General features: G+C 37.9%; 1 protein-coding gene across 3 annotated transcripts in view; it reads left to right on the forward strand.

The window, feature by feature from the left end:
- The first annotated feature begins 9232 nt into the window (after window positions 1-9232).
- LOC107863653 (probable plastid-lipid-associated protein 13, chloroplastic) overlaps window positions 9233-16365 on the forward strand; it is a 29675-nt gene continuing 22542 nt past the window's right edge. For 2 of the 3 annotated variants that reach the window (XM_016709680.2, XM_016709681.2), the window contains exons 1-3: window positions 9233-9691; window positions 12425-12546; window positions 12624-12707. In XM_016709680.2, coding sequence (XP_016565166.2) covers window positions 9467-9691; window positions 12425-12546; window positions 12624-12707 — 431 coding nt within the window. In that variant the 5' untranslated portion in view covers window positions 9233-9466. The remainder of the gene's footprint in view (window positions 9692-12424; window positions 12547-12623; window positions 12708-16365) is intronic. The other variant, XM_016709682.2, reaches the window with a different exon arrangement.

Here is a 16365-nt window from a genome sequence, read left to right on the forward strand (position 1 = left end):
CAAGTCTTTGACATATTTAGGACGAATTTAAGCTAGGTAAAAGTACTGGGTGTTACAGTAGTCCTCACTGGCAAGAAGTAAGCAGACTTTGTGATCTTATCCACGATGACCCAAATCGAATCATATTGATTTCGAGACCGAGGAAACCCGGTAACAAAATCCATATTAATTGCCTCCCATTTCTATTTAGGCAAAACAATCTCTTGATATAACCTACTAGGTCTCATGTGGTCAACTTTAACTTGTTAACACACCAAGAACTTGGCAAAAAAATCAGCCACGTCCCTTTTCATACCATTCCACCAATACATCTCCTTGAGATCATGATACATCTTTGTTGAGTCGAGATATATAACGTAGGGCGATTCATAAGATCCTTTATCGCAAACCGTCGACATCAGGGATGCACAATCTCCCTTGATATCGTAAAGTATCGTCGCCACTGATCTCAAACACCATTACCTTCTTAATACCCACATTACTCTTGGTTTTCATTAAGATAGGATTTAGCACTTGTTTTTCCTTAATCTCTGCACCAAGAGATAACCGAACCACTTCCTGTACCATCACCCCACCATCCTCAGAGTCTAAAAGACGAACTCTAAGATTTACCAAACGGTGAATATCCTTCACCAATTCTTTCTTTTCTTCCTTCACATGAGCCAAACTCCCCATTGATAACCTGCTAAGAGCATCAGCAACCACATTAGCCTTACCTAGGTGATAGTAAAGACTCATATTATAGTCTATGAGAAGGTCTAACCATCTCCTTGGCCTAAGATTTAGCCCCTTCTGAGTGAACACATACTGTAGACTCTTATGATCAGAAAAGATGTCTACGTCCATTTTATACAGATAATGCTACTAGATTTTCAAAGCAAAAACCACCGCAAATAGCTCCAAATCATGAGTAGGATAATTCTTCTCATGTACCTTCAACTGCCTAAAAGCATAGGCAATCACCTTCCTATGCTGCATCAAGACACAACCATGTCCCACCCTAGATGCATTATAATAAACCACAAACCCCTCACATCCCTCAAGCAATGTCAAGGCCGGAGCCGAAGTTAGTTGCTTTTTTAACTTCATAAAACTCCACCCACAAGTATCCGACCAAGAAAACTTCACTATTTTCTAAGTCAACTTAGTTAAAGGAGTAGCTATCGTCAAAAATCTCTCCACAAACCGTTGATTATACCCAACCAAACCCAAGAAGCTTTGAATATCGGTCAGAGTCGTGGGTCTAGGCCACATTCTAACCACATCCACCTTTTGTGGATCCACTATGATCCCCTCGCTAGAAATAATATGACCAAGAAAAGCAACAATGTTCAACCAAAACTCCCACTTGGAGAACTTGGCGTACAACTGTTGTTCCTTCAAGGTCTGCAATACCACATGGAGGTGATTAGCATGATTTACCTCACTTTTGGAATAAATTAGAATGTCATCAATAAACACAACAATGAAGAGGTCCAAGAACCACCTAAAACCCTGTTAATTAAGTATATAAATGCCACCGGGGCATTAGTCAAACCAAATGACATCACCAAAAATTCAAAGTGCCCATACCGAGTACGCAAAGTCATCTTAGGGATATCCTCCTCCCTAATCTTAAGTGATACCCAGACTGAAGATCTATCTTAGAAAAAAACTAGGTACCCTGCAACTTATTAAACAAGTCATCTATCCTTGAAAGAGGATACTTGTGCTTGACCGTTATCTTATTGAACTGTCAATAGTCAATGCACATCCAAAGGGAACAATCCTTTTTGCGCACGAACAACACCGATGCACCCCATGGGATACACTAGGACGAATAAACCCCTTATCTAAAAGATCCTTAAGTTGCTCCTTCAGTTTCCTCAACTCGCCCGGAGCCATTCTATACGAAGAAATAGAAATTGGACGAGTGTTCGAAACTAGATCAATACCAAACTTGATTTCCCTATTCGGAGAAACACCAGGAAGATCATTCGAAATGACCTTAGGAAACTCATTTACCACCAGAATTGACTGTAAAGAAGGACCTTCCGAGTTAGAATCTTTAACCCAGACCAAGTGATAAAGACAACCTTCAGAGATTAACCTTCAAGCTCTAAAATAAGAAATAAACCTACCCGTAGGAGCAAGGGAACCACTCTCCCACTCTATAACTGGTTCACCAGGGAACCTAAAGACAACCTTACGTGTCTGACAATCCAAGGACGCGTAACAAGAGTGTAACCAATCCATCCCTAAAGTAACACCAAAATCCACCATATCAAGTTCAAACAAATCCACCAAAGTCTGCCTACCACCAACAAATACCACATACCCCCTATAGACTCTCTCCGTAATAACCGAGTCACCTACCAGGGTAGAAACAAAAAAAGGATCAGAAATAACCTCAGAATCAAAACCAATAAATACAACCATAAATGGGGTCACCTAAAAAATAATAGACCCCGGACCAAGCAGATAATACATATCATGAGAAAAGAGTTGTAACATAACAATAATGATATCAGGTGATGCCTTAGATTCCTGCTGAGATACAAGAGCATAAAAGCTATTTCGGCCAGTACCGGTACCATAATTAGGAGCAGACACCAAAGCCACACCATTGAGCATAAGAATAGAAGATGAAGCAATCAGAGCTCTGGCCGCTCCTGAAGCTCCCTTGCCAACTGGATAATTCTTGAACATATAGCCTAGCTGTCCACATTTACAACACTTGTCCCTTCCTTCATCACAATAACCCTTGTGAAGACGACCACAAAATCAGCTAAAAGGGTATGAAAAAATAGGCTGACCCCTACTCATTTGAGACTGGGCACCCTATGCCCAAAAATTATCACACCTTGCAGACGCCTATCACCCGACTGCCTCAGGTAAGAAGCATAAGCAAAAGAGAAGGAACCAGAACTCCCCCACTTCTTTTTAAGCCATTTATCTACATCCCAACCACCTTGCAACTGAGCACCTTCCTGATCAAAAAACCCATTCCTCTTGCCCTGCCTATCTCTGAACTTTACCTATTTTCTCTTCTTATTCTCTGCCTATTTTATATAGATAATGAACATCGAAATGTCCATATCCTTGATCAGCAAAGCAGTCTTGCTTTCAAAGATCAAATCTTGAGATAGTCTAGAAGCAAACTTTCTCATCCCCGCTCTCATGTCAGTCACCAAATCAGGAGCATACCTTGACAACTGATGAAATTTCAAGGCATAATATTCTTCCTTGCTTAAGATTCACAAACTCTTCCTTCTTAGCTTCTCTCAGCTCATGAGAGAAAAAATGATCCAAAAAAGCATCCCATAAGGATAAATCCTACATATCATCTTTATCCCTATCCCACTCTTCGTACCATTAGTATGAAATATCCTTGAGTTCATAAGCTGTAAATTTTACACCCTCCACATTAGTAGCCTACATCACCCTGAATATCTTCTCCATTTCATCCAAGAAACCCTGAGGATCCTCCTCCACCTTCACACCAGTAAAAGTAAAAGGATTTAGTTTCATAAACTGACCAACCCTAGTGGCCTCAGTAGACAACCTGCCAGGCACATCCTACTCTACCTGAGCAACAACCAATTCAGCAATAGTATGAATAGACTGGTAAAATTTCACATTAGTCACCATACCCTAAGGATTGTAGCAACTGGAGGAACTCTAGAACAATTAGGGATAGGACCCTGAGATCGAAGACAAACTCTAGGCGTAGGATGCACCCCGTTAATATTGTCCCTAGATAGGACTGAAGAGTTTTTTTGTATTTCAGATCGTCGAGGCATGATTTGAAAAGTGAACAACCAAGGATTAGAGAAGAATTTCAGGACTTAGACTCCAGGCATGAAAATAGAATACCAAGAAAGTGAAACATTGCTAAATGCCTTGTAGTCTCTCTCTTATAAGTATGGCGCGCTACACACTCTTAAAAGAGACTCTACCAAACATGGCTTTGTGGACTCCTAATTGACCATGAACCTAAAGCTCTAATAGCAACTTGACACGACCCTACCTGGGGCCTTGTTGTAATGGGCGTCCTAAGTATGACCGAGACTGGAGACAATCCCTGTTACTCAACCCAACCTCCAGCCGTCTACCTTGGGTTGGCTGAATTTCAAACATATAACAATATAGCATAACTGAATAAGGAATGACTTTGCGATAGGTCTATTCCTAGACCAGCCTTACTAAGTCATCCCATTCACTAATCTGTACCAACTAAACCACCAAGCCAAACCAATTCCGTGCCAAAGGCCATAAACTAGGCCATAAACAAATGAGATCGAAATGATAATATGATTAATCCCAAAATAAAAAACAATGGAACAATGCAAAATTATGTCCAGTGATGTCATCCCCAATATGAATACCAATATTAAGGTCGACACCATCGATCCCTCCCATTTCAACCCATAATAGTACCAACCAAAGCCTCTAACCAAAAAATTATCAAAATCCAATTGGGACATGCCCCCAACTATAGACAAAATCAATATCCATAAGTAAGTCAAAGTATAAAATAGCATCCATCAAATGGAGCCTTTTAAATAGATGAAAGCTCACCACTTCAATCCAAATGTTGACCCCAAATTCTGAAATGCTAAGTAGAAGGAGTGAAATAGTCGGTTCCTGTATCGCGTGGGGATACAGCGCTCGAAGACGGATTAGTATGAAATGCTAAGTAGAAGGAGTGAAATAGTCGGTGAACACTAGTATGAACTCTGTATAAGGATAAAATAATATCATTGATAAAACCAAACAAAAACCATCCATATACATGCAACCATATATATATATAACTATGCCGGGAAAGGGGAACAGGTTTAGCATGTCATTTAAACCTTTACCTGGGTTGTGTAGCTATGTCATCCTAAACCACTTACTAGATATATGGGTTCAGCTCACCCTGCTGAAAGGGCCCAATACGTGAAGTCGCACACCAGGGAAGAAAACCTGGGTGACTAGTACATCCCCCAAATATATAACATGACATTATGCACATAGTCACTAGGACCAAATCTTACATCGGCAAAAATGAGTTTCCAGTTTAAATCCCCCTGAGACCTCTACCTTCCATGGCTTTGCTACATCTCCCTCTTTTAAGCCTAATTAAAACTATTTTCCATCCAAATCATTATTCCATTATAATTAACCAAGGCTATTAGTAGTGGTATTGTCATACCAACAATAACTTGCAAGTATTGTCCTTAGCCAAACCTTTTTAGGATCACGAGATTTCCATGCCCCCATAGAACATATTCTACCAATACCATGGCTACCAAGACCTTTATAATCCATTTAAAACCATTTAAACCATTCATATCGTTTAGGGTTCCATTACCAAGTTTAAACCATGCATAAGTTCCATTGAAAAACCAATATTATAGTGGAAACATTATTAAAGGTATTTTATCAAACACATTGGGGGCATAGTATTTTCAAAACCAAAGTCCATTACCAAAGAACCATTCCCATGCAACCAATTATCCAAAACCACCATTAATGCATATAAAAGAATAATTAAAACATGAGAAAACCATAACCAAGCATTTATAACCAAGACCCCTAAATCATATTAGAAAACCCAAAAGCATACAATATTCAAATCATGAAAACATCATATAAAACCATGCTTTTAGTTGGAACTAATAATAAGGGAAGAGAACATGCCTTAAACTAAGATGATGATGGAGAGAAATCACCAAGACAATCCCCAATTTACTCCTTAAGATGAAACCCTAGCTTCTTTTACCCAAGAACACTGGAGAGGATTTAAGAGTGTTTTCCATGTGTTTAAGAATAGAATAATAGGGAAAATAACCTCCTAAGTACAATATAAGTTGTGCGACCTTAATAGTATAAGTGGGGAAATGTCCAGAATACCCCTACTTAAGTTGCACAAAAATCATGTCACGGAGATACGACTGACCCCTATGAGTCGTATCCTCCCTGTACGACTGGTACCCAGCACTCATAACCTTAGCCTCCCCCTTGGACCAAACATTGTCCAAGGTATAACTCATCCAACTCAAGTCATATCCAAGTGTATGACTGGTACCCATAAAACGTACCCCTGGCAGAATAAAATCAAGGAGGTTTGAACACTAACCACCATAAGAGTCCTGGTTACGACTCATACCCTGTCTTACGGCTCACGGTGAGCCACTCGTACTCAGATACAACTTAAGCGACCAAGTCTAAGATTAAGCTAATCAAAAACTAAACTAAACTATCCATATCCGACCATACGGCTCGTACTATTCAAGCCGTACCCATTCTAGTGACCAAAATTTATCCCACCAATCAACATTAGTCAGCATATGACTGGACCATACCATTTATACCCTAACATACGGCTCATACCCATGATTTGTATTAGGTCTAGAGACCATAATTCCAGGAAATTTTCAAAGGTCCAGAAACCAGGGTGTTTCATAAATCAACATTTGGATGGATACATAAATCTTTATAGTCCAAACTGCCTTGAGTTTCTTGGAGGTATTTCATCATCCACTTTAGATTACAAAGCTCGTTTACGATTATGTCTTCTTTTTTTTTGTCCTTGAATTCATCGAAAACCTACTTCTTACAGGTATGGTGAAAGCTAGTGTTTTAGTCATACACATTGGAGAAATATATTATTCCTGAAAGGTAGCATGATTTGTTTGTTGTATATCATAAGTAGATGTGACAACATTGGGATGTGGGGTGCAATGAAGAAATTTATGGAAGTTGATAGGTGTGAACGGAGATGATGGATTTGTTAAGCCAATAGTTGTTGTGGAAGATTGCATTGACGAGTAGTATTTAGGTATCAAAGTTTCTAGTAATGGAAAAAGAGGAAGGGAGGTAGAGTAATCATGGATGGATGTATGGGGTCCTTCCTTGGTGTAGTTCTTTTCTTAATGTCTCGAGTTGTTGCTCCAAGAGAAGAATATGTTCATCCTTATCTGCATCATCTTGTCTTTTGAAAGTCCCTGATACGTTTGCTAGTGTTGAAACACTTCTAGTCGGGCCAACGACATTAGCGTTCATTCTTGAGTTATAGCTTAAGTCGGCTAGTTCTATCGATCAACATAATCAACCTCTGTCGGGGAATAAAATGCAAATAAATAAATAAATAAAATGTAAAAGGTTAATTCATGTCATTGGATGCATTCGGATAACGTCAAGTAAATGCATCCTATATTTTGATGCCTCTTTTTGCCAAAGATAGGTCTGCATCTATACAAACTGATACAGATGAAACTAGATTTTGACATATTTTGGATTCAAAACATTTTGAAATTTCTTGAAAAGGGAATATATCTAACAAGTATGGCTGAGAGAGGCCTTGATGATGGTAACAAAGATGTACAATTAGTATGAATTGGTAGGAGTGAGCTAAAATGGTGCTTTTAAAAATAAAGTATCTCAAGTCTCATTATTGATAAATGAGCATCTTGTGATAGAGATATCAAATGTAAGAAGAGTAATGACGATATCTTACACTCGTTGGCTAGAAAGAGTTAAAGTTAGTAGAGATGAATAATAATTCTACATTGATTTTCATGAAGAAAGACGTCAGGTAAATGTGGAGTTTCAGAAAATACTCTTTGGTTGTTGACTAGAAAGAGAGAATCGAGCATTGGAAGAATGCTTGATGACGTTTTAATAGTATTCCATATATTTGGACTTGAAGACAAAGTTGGTCAGAAGCAAAGCTTTTGAGAACATTGGGCTTTTATGGACTTTGAGAAAGACGTTCGGTGAAGCAGTGTTTTAACGATGCTCTGTATTTTGAGAAAGGACTGTCAAATATTGGCGAGTTTGTGTAATACTCTATATCTATTGACCTGAAAATGATGTCGGATGAAGAAAGGGTTTTGAAGTAGGTGCCATCATGACTCAAAAACCGAGTCGTGACGGATGGATTAGGTATAGGGGCACAACTTACAACTGCGACTCTGAGAGTAGAGATTCCACCAACACTAGTGGTTTCACAGCCAGCGGTAGCCTAGCCACTCATGACTTCTGAAAAGTAAAAGATACTTGGCTGGTTTTTGGACTGGCACTATCGAGGTTTACAAGGGCTTAAAGGGAGGATGGATTTGAGTTCCTTACAATCTGTGAGGAGAGTTTGCTTAATCTAGGTTTGGTTGAGTCGCATGGTGTGGATTACACCACATTTCAGTTTGATAGAAAAATGAGGCAATGGTGGAGGGGATATATTGATTGTAGGCCAGCTGAATCTCCTCCCATGATACGGAGTCAGTTCTCTAAGGCTTTTTTGGAGAATTACATGCCTCGTAGCATGCACGAGCGCCTGAGGAATTAGTTTAGGGACTTGAAACTTCTAAGAAGTGTTTGAAGTTATTGAAAAATATATTTATGGAACTTGCAATCAACTCTATAACTCATTAGGTCATTAACAAAATAGTTGTGAATAATGCCAAACTTTTCACTTCTAAGGTGATGGTTGAACATGGGGTTATGCCTTAGTTGTTACAAAGTCCTGTTAGGTAATCCATTATTGGATTTGAAATTGAGAGGGCGTTATGCAGAAGCTAGTAGTTGCAAATCATAGAGACAACAATTCAGATGACACATAAAACAATACTAAAAAAGTTATATTATTGTTATGATTTGACTAATTGACCTACATATTAAAAACTAAATAAAAATATAAAAACTATTCGAGAGAAAATCCCCCTAAACAACTCTTTAAATGACTATATTGTGGATCTTATTGTGTTAAGCTATGAGAATAGGAATCTTTTATTTATAAAGTTTCAAAACCTTTTCTCCAAGAAAGAGATTAGCCAAATATGAAAAAGTTTTATATTTTTCTTTTAAAAAAATAAAAATATTTATAATTACTTTTAGTTTCTTTAAAAGAAAAAATAAAACTTAATTTTGATAGAAAATCAGAACAAAAACAAAAATGTATGGAGACATATGATCTCCCGACCGAAGTCCCCTTTTTGCTGCAAATATATAAGTGAATCCACCATTTCTTTTTGTCGCTTATTAAGTTATAGTCAATTTCGTCTTTTTCCACATTATTTTATTTTGATACTTCCTTCGTTTATTTTTTACTTATCCATTATATTAAAAATTGATATTCAATAATAATTATGGATAATTTGTCATTTTTTATTTATTTTATCTTTAATATTAAAAGATTACTATTTATTATCTAATAAATTTTTTTAAATATTAAATTTATTATATTATTTAAAATATAATACAACCTAATACAACTAATCTCCAATTTTGATTTTCTGGCAATACCCTTGCGATTCTTCAGCTGTGGCACAAAAACAGTGAAAAATAATAAATTACGGAGCAGAGGTACTATATGAGCTTGACTGTTTGAGAGCATAACATAGCATGACCAGATTTCCACTTTCCAGCACAACCACATTTTCCAATTCCGGAGAATCAGTTTTTCGTCATTGAACCCCAATTTAGATTTTCCTCATTGTTAATGGCTACTTCAATCCAAAATTTGGTACCACCATTTTTTTGCTATAAGTCGTCGTTTCCATCCCTTTCTTCTCCTATCGCCATTTTCCAGAGAGGGAGGAGCAGAAATGCAAGAAAAATGTTGAGGGTCTGTAGAGCTATGGTTGAGAAGACAGTACAAGGAGCTTCTTCTACTTTTGCTAAAGACATGGAAAGACTTTCAGCGAAGGAGTCTCTGCTTCTTGCAGTGAGTCCTTCTATCTTTTTTATACTTTCTTACTAATCTTGCAGTATTCAATCTTCTAACGCGTGAAGATCCAATTTGTTTCTCTCTGTTATATGAATGATTACAAGTGTCCATGTTTTTCTAATTAATTATCAGAAGAAACAGGTACTTACAGATGATAATTTATTAATCAACTGGTTATGTAAAAAATCAATTACATCTTATAATTCCATGTGAGTTTTGCAAGCATCACTAGTTTCATACCCAGGTGAAAGAGGGCTATGTCAACTTTATGGACAATAGTTTTAACTATGATTAATCATAGAGGTGGCAATTGGGCGGGCTGGGTTAATTTGGACGTGCCAAAACGGGTCAAGACCTAACCCAATCCAAATTTGTTTGGGTCAAAATAGGTTGGTTCAAAACGGGTTATAACCCAACCAATTCTTACTTTGTTTTAATTGCTTTATTTGTTTTCTTATAAATTTTTATATCGAATAAACTTACTTGTTTCTTTATTATGACTATATATAACATATCAAATTAAAAAAAGTCTTTTTAAAATATTTTAACAGTTACATATCAACCCAATTTCGATGGTTTAACATGAGTTGAGCTAATAAATAGACGGGTTAACAAACAACCCAAACTTAAACGCGCTGGCTCGGGTTGGGTTTGATTTTGCCACCTCTAATTAAATCATGTGAGGATTGATTTACTGTTATCCGGAAGAAAGAACTAAGAGGTCGCTGCTAAGAGGTTGCTAGGTTTGAGGGATAAGGATAATAATCTCGGGATACGATGCAAGATCCAGCGTTTGGTTAGGGGTATTAGTTAATTCCGACACTAATGATCCCACCATTTGTATTATAATGATGCGATAAGTTATCCCATATATATGGCGGGATAACTAATCCCATGGGTTAACTTTGGTTATCCCATCACCTATACCAAACAACCCGTGAACTAATTAAATTATGGAATATCTTCAAAATTTTATCAAAAGGGATGAATTTTTAACATTTGCTTTCTACAATTTTTGGGGTTGTCTTTCATCCTTTTACATTAATTTTGGGAATACACAGTGGGACGTCAGTATATAGAGAAGATGCTAGATTCTTCACCTCTGTAGCTGTTGGAGTGACACATATCGGTTGAAGGGGAATGAGTTGTTGTCTTTTTGTATGGTTTTGAGAAATTCTCATTTCACGAGTTAGATTTTGGGTTGAGTTAGGCCCAAAGTTCATTATATTAACATTGTATTGTATTAATGTCAGAGTCATCCCCATTCTTTTGGTTTAACCAATGTTGGCTCTATGTTATGTTGTCCACGCTTCGGATATCCGATCGTACACATGATGGGACTGTTAGAGTGTCTCACATAGTTATGTGAATGAGTTGTTGTTTTCTTATAAGTTAGTGGGATTTCCTCATCTCATGGGTAAACTTTTTGAGTTGAGTTAGGCTTAAAGTCCATATTCTTAATTGTATTATGTTTATGTTTGAGTTGCTTGTTTTATCTCAGAAACAAGCTTTCTACCTCCCAAAGTAGGGTAAGGTCTGCGTACACACTATCCTCCCGAGATCACACTTATGGGATTACACTAGTTAATGTTGTTGTCGTTGTTGCTTGTTTTAACTTAAAGAGTAATTTGTAAATCCAATTTGTACTAGGTAAGCTTAGGGGTCTTTTGGGACTCTGAGGGACATTCTCTGTGCCACTTGTAAATTATTATCTTGTATGTTACTTACCCTCCATCCCAAATTATGTGTCGCCATTTCCTTTTTGGTCCGTCCCAAAAAGAATGTCGTCTTTCCTTATTTGATAAGTTTGTAAAGACACGATTACAATTTTACCCTTAGTGGTCCCACTTGATTTTAAATACTATTACTCTTTTTTTTATTTGTTTTTTCAATTAAAAGTGGTCCCACTTGATTTTAAATACTATTACTCCTTTCTTTAAGAAGGGTAATTTTGTAACTTTAACAAAATACTTATTTCTTAAATATCGTGTCCGGTCAAATGGCGACGCATAATTTGGGACGGAGGGAGTATTTAATGTCCCTTCCTTTATGTCAGTTGACTTAAATGATAGAATTCACAGGAGTACATAAACATAAGAACTAAAGGAAAAATGATGATGTAGACTGACAGAAAAGGTTTACTGCTGTTGTTTCATTTTACTTGACACTGTTTCTTTTTTAGCATGTTCCAAAAAGAATGACATCTTTCTATTTCTGAACACATTTATACTTAAAACTTCTCATTTTACCATTAATAACATGATTTTATAGCCACATAACTGTGGTGACATGTTCAGGGCCACACCTTCCATAACTCTTTGTTGTATAAATTCTGTGTACACGTTCACATAAAATAAGACAGATTATATATCCTCTTGTCTCCTTACATTTTTCCTGCAATTCATAATTTTCTTTAGATTAATTTCGTTCACTGTTTCTTCTATCATCTACTCAATCAAAGAAATGGCCTTGAGTAAACTGAATGATTATGTATGTCCCATTTCAATTTGAGAAAAGGCTCAGGGAATGGTGAGCAGAGTGCCATGGTAGATGCAAAGTTGTACAAGAGGGTTAACGTGGTGGGGCCTGGGAGCTTTGGAGAACAACATTATGGTTACTGGAGACCAACATTATTGATTATATTGTTCTATTTATTTTCAAGGAATTGCTATTCTGTTCTTTTCTATGTGTCCCTTGAGCAGTAAAAAAAAATAATTTTCTCTGTTATAGTTCAAAGATGCTGGTGGATTTGAGGCACTGGTCACTGGGAGGACAACAGATGTACAATGCATTGACGTGAATGAGAGGATCATTGGTCTTGAGAGGCTCAATCCGACACCTCGTCCCACAACGTAATGTGTTAAATCTTACCAGTGAACTTCATTTTCAAGATTCTTGACAAGGTATTCATTGGTGTTTTCATTGCCAGGTGTCCTAATTTGGAAGGTCGATGGAATTTTGAGTGGTTTGGAGTTGGTAGCCCAGTTCTTGTCTTAGCCAAATTTTTGTTTGGGTAAGTTCTATTTTTCGGGATAACATTCACTTTTATTTTCCCTATTCCAACTTACATCAACTCTTTAAGGTATGAACTAAGAAAATGAAATAAAGTAGCTGTGCAACAACAAGAACAACAACATACCCAGTAAAATTCCACAAGTGAGGTCTGGGAAGGGTAAAGTATACGCAAGCCTTACCACTATCTCGGAGAGGTAGAGAGGCTATTTCCGAATGACGCTCGGCTCAAATGTAGCAAATCCAAGTACAAAGAAGAGAAAAACAGTGAAGAAAATATGACAACTAAAAAAGTGAAATATGTTTCTAAAAAAATATGCCAAAAGTTGATTAAAAATCCCAATGTATTTTTTTTTTAAAAAAAAACCCTTCTCAACCTAAAACCTTACCGGTGGTCCAAAAGGACCACCGGAATACCTCCTTTACTTCATCTTTCTCTCAATCCTTCCCCACCATAGTCACCATCACCCACCTGCGACCTAGTCCCAAAAAACCCACCAGCGGAAACTCTCCCACGCGCCACCCAATTTCCCCAGTCACCGACGTGCCGGCGCGTGACACCCTTCAGTCAGTTTTCCAACTTATCCAGCTTCAACGACACTAATTTTCGGATACTACCAACAGAATCAGACCTTTATTTCAAGTCAACAATAATCACCCACTGTTTCCTTTTCTTTTTCTTTCCACCAATACTATGGGCGATGACACCATCTATTTCGCTGGTGGTTTCAAATCTTATGATATCACCAGGGTAACTTCCAGAGCTGAAACATGGTATGATTGGGTAGAGAGAGGTCGCAATATGATGACAAGGTTGTGTTTTAGCCTGAAGACAATGGAGTGGCTAGTATACACTCTCAAGGAAGCATCGAAAAGTCATGGATATTCTGTGCGCCGATGGAAACGTAGGGATCACTTTGCAGAACTTTTTTGCTCAAGAAACTACAACAAATTTGGTCGTTATATTAGCATTATTAAGTTGCAGGACAAGAGAAGAGCTGTCATCATCATCCCTGAGTAGTCATTAAATTCTGGATGGATGGACATAGCTACCAAAATATCAGTCTTCATAAATGCTAAAACCCAGAAGACAGGTGGAACATCATACAGGAAAACGGAGGGGGTTTATTATTCTCAGACACTGTCAGGAGCAATAAATGGTCTACAAGAGAATTAAATGGTGCCAGGATTCAACAAAAAGGGAATACGCTTTCTATCTCAGGAAAAACTCCTACTACTCAGGACGAGTCATTAGCAAAGAGCGTCTCGGTACCCTCCCAGAGGAGATCCCAGGTGTCACTTTATCGGAGATTCGACGTTGGGTTGCTAGCACCTGGAGACACTATCATGGTATCAATATCTACGATTTGGGGGGTAACCAGTTCCTTTTCGAATTTCCTAATAGAACAACTGCTGATCACATAATAAGGGGAAATTGGTTCTGGAAATCCTACAAATTCAATCTTCAGTGGTGGTCGCCGACCTCAACTGCCATTCACCAGCAATTAGATCAAGTAGATCAAGTCTGGATCAGAGTAGTTGGATTACCCCTCCAACTTTGGTCCCAAAAAGTCTTCTGTGAGATTGGAAATTTCTTTGGAGGATGGATCCGAACTGAAGAAGAGACGGAACTACGTAATCACCTCAAATGGGTGAGACTTAAGGTGCCTGGAGATGGTGAATCGGTACTGAGGTCAGTGGACTTGAATCATGAAGGTTTGACCTTTAAAGTGCAGATATGGGTTTAGACGCCGGCAAGAGTGATCTCCGATGAACTTAACGTAGAACATATGAATATCCGATGGTCTGAAGAAGAAACCGGTCACAAGGGGGAAGATAGCCTTATAGGGTATACTGAGGTGATAGGGCATGTGGGTTCTTCGTACGATTTGGAGATTTCAAAATGGCCAGCTATCCCAGCACGTGTAGCTGCATGTGTGCCAGTGATTAATGACAATATTCCTTTTAAGTCTCTGAATAATAGGAAAAATTTGGGCCCAGATCTTTTGGCCCATTTTATTTCAACTGGGCTTCCTGTAGAGAATTCCTTCGGGAAAATTTCAGAAATAGCAACTCTGTAGCCTTAATTATAACTTTTATAGCAACAGTTTCATAATTACGAATAATAGCAAATTGTATTTGTATTTAAGCAAAATGTTGCTATATAAATGCATATACAAATATATATGTATTACTCATAAATACATATGCACAACTGAAAAATACATATTCTTCTATTACTATGAAGTGGGTAAAATATTGCTACTTTTGCTATAAGTTGTAATTTTGAAAAAGTGTTGCTATTTATTGTAATTATAGTCTTAAGGATGCTAGTTTCTGTAATTTTTCCAATTCCTTCTCTATTTTATCTGACCCACTTACTGTGGAACTTGAGGCTAATTTAATTAGGCCACAACCCCACATCAGATAGAGGAGAACGTAACAAAACAGGTGATATTGTCAAGGGAGAAAGAAAAACCTCAGGGGAAGAGAGTAATAGAGACAGTGATGGGAATTAATCCAGATGCCCTGGAGGTATTTTTGCCACTGGTGAACACATGCATGTCAGGAGACTGTTCTCAGAGAACTGAAGCAGTCAACACTAGTTTGACTACTTTTGAGGAAGCTCTGTTCCCTTAAACCAACCTAGCCAGAGGAAGGAGACGATCCAGAGTTCGAAATTCCAATTTGGATCCACAAGAACATCAACAACTTGGCCAAGGATTTTGGTGTGGACATCAAGGGGTGTAAAGAGGAAGCTTTATTATTATTCATGAAGATCGATAGTTTGAGGAAAAATACCACTGATGAGCGGGAGAGTATCAGTAAATCAACACCAGCAATCAAGGGGTCTAAAGAACTGAAGAGTTTAGAGTGTGGGAGCAATTTCAGAAGCAACGGCACAAGAAGCAAAGGGGAATACACTGCTCCAAGTTTCCAATGACAGTTAAGATAATCTCATAGAATGTGAGGGACCTTAACCAGGCAAACAAGAGGTATTTTATCAAGAACTTAATCCATGGATGGAAAGCAGATGCGTACTGTTTTCAAGACACTAAAATTGAGGGAGACATCAGAAACATTGTTAAAGACTTGTGGGCTAACAGAGGGGTAAAATTTTGTCAACTTGAAGCTAGAAGAACCAAAGGGGGCTTTTTAATTCTATGGGATGGGAAAGTCTGGGATGGAGATGTCAGTAGCATAGGAGCTTATTCTATACCCTGCAAGTTCACGGCCAAGACTCAAGATTTTGTTTGGCTACTTACAGGCAGTTATGCTCTAAATAACAGAGTAGAAAGAGAAGATGTATAGTGGGAGGTTGGATCAGCAAGAGGTTTGTTCAATGGTCCTTGGGTGGTTTGCGGAGACGCTAACACAGTTAGGTACCCTTCTGAAAAGAAGAATTGCTCCAGAATATCAAAAGCAATTAATGATTTTTCTGAATTTATTGTAGACCTGGAACTGCTGGACCCTCAACTAGTTGGTGGTAAATATACCCGAAGGAAAGGGGATAGACATGATGTTGCTGCTAGACTTGACCGGTTCTTAATTTCTAATGAATGGGATGAAGGGTTCAGAAACATTAAGCAATCAGTTTTACAGAGGGTAACATCTGATCACACGCCTATTATGCTGCAATGTGGGAGTTGGGATCCCAT

Source organism: Capsicum annuum, chromosome 3 (assembly GCF_002878395.1).
Source record: "Capsicum annuum cultivar UCD-10X-F1 chromosome 3, UCD10Xv1.1, whole genome shotgun sequence".
Taxonomy (NCBI): domain Eukaryota; kingdom Viridiplantae; phylum Streptophyta; class Magnoliopsida; order Solanales; family Solanaceae; genus Capsicum; species Capsicum annuum.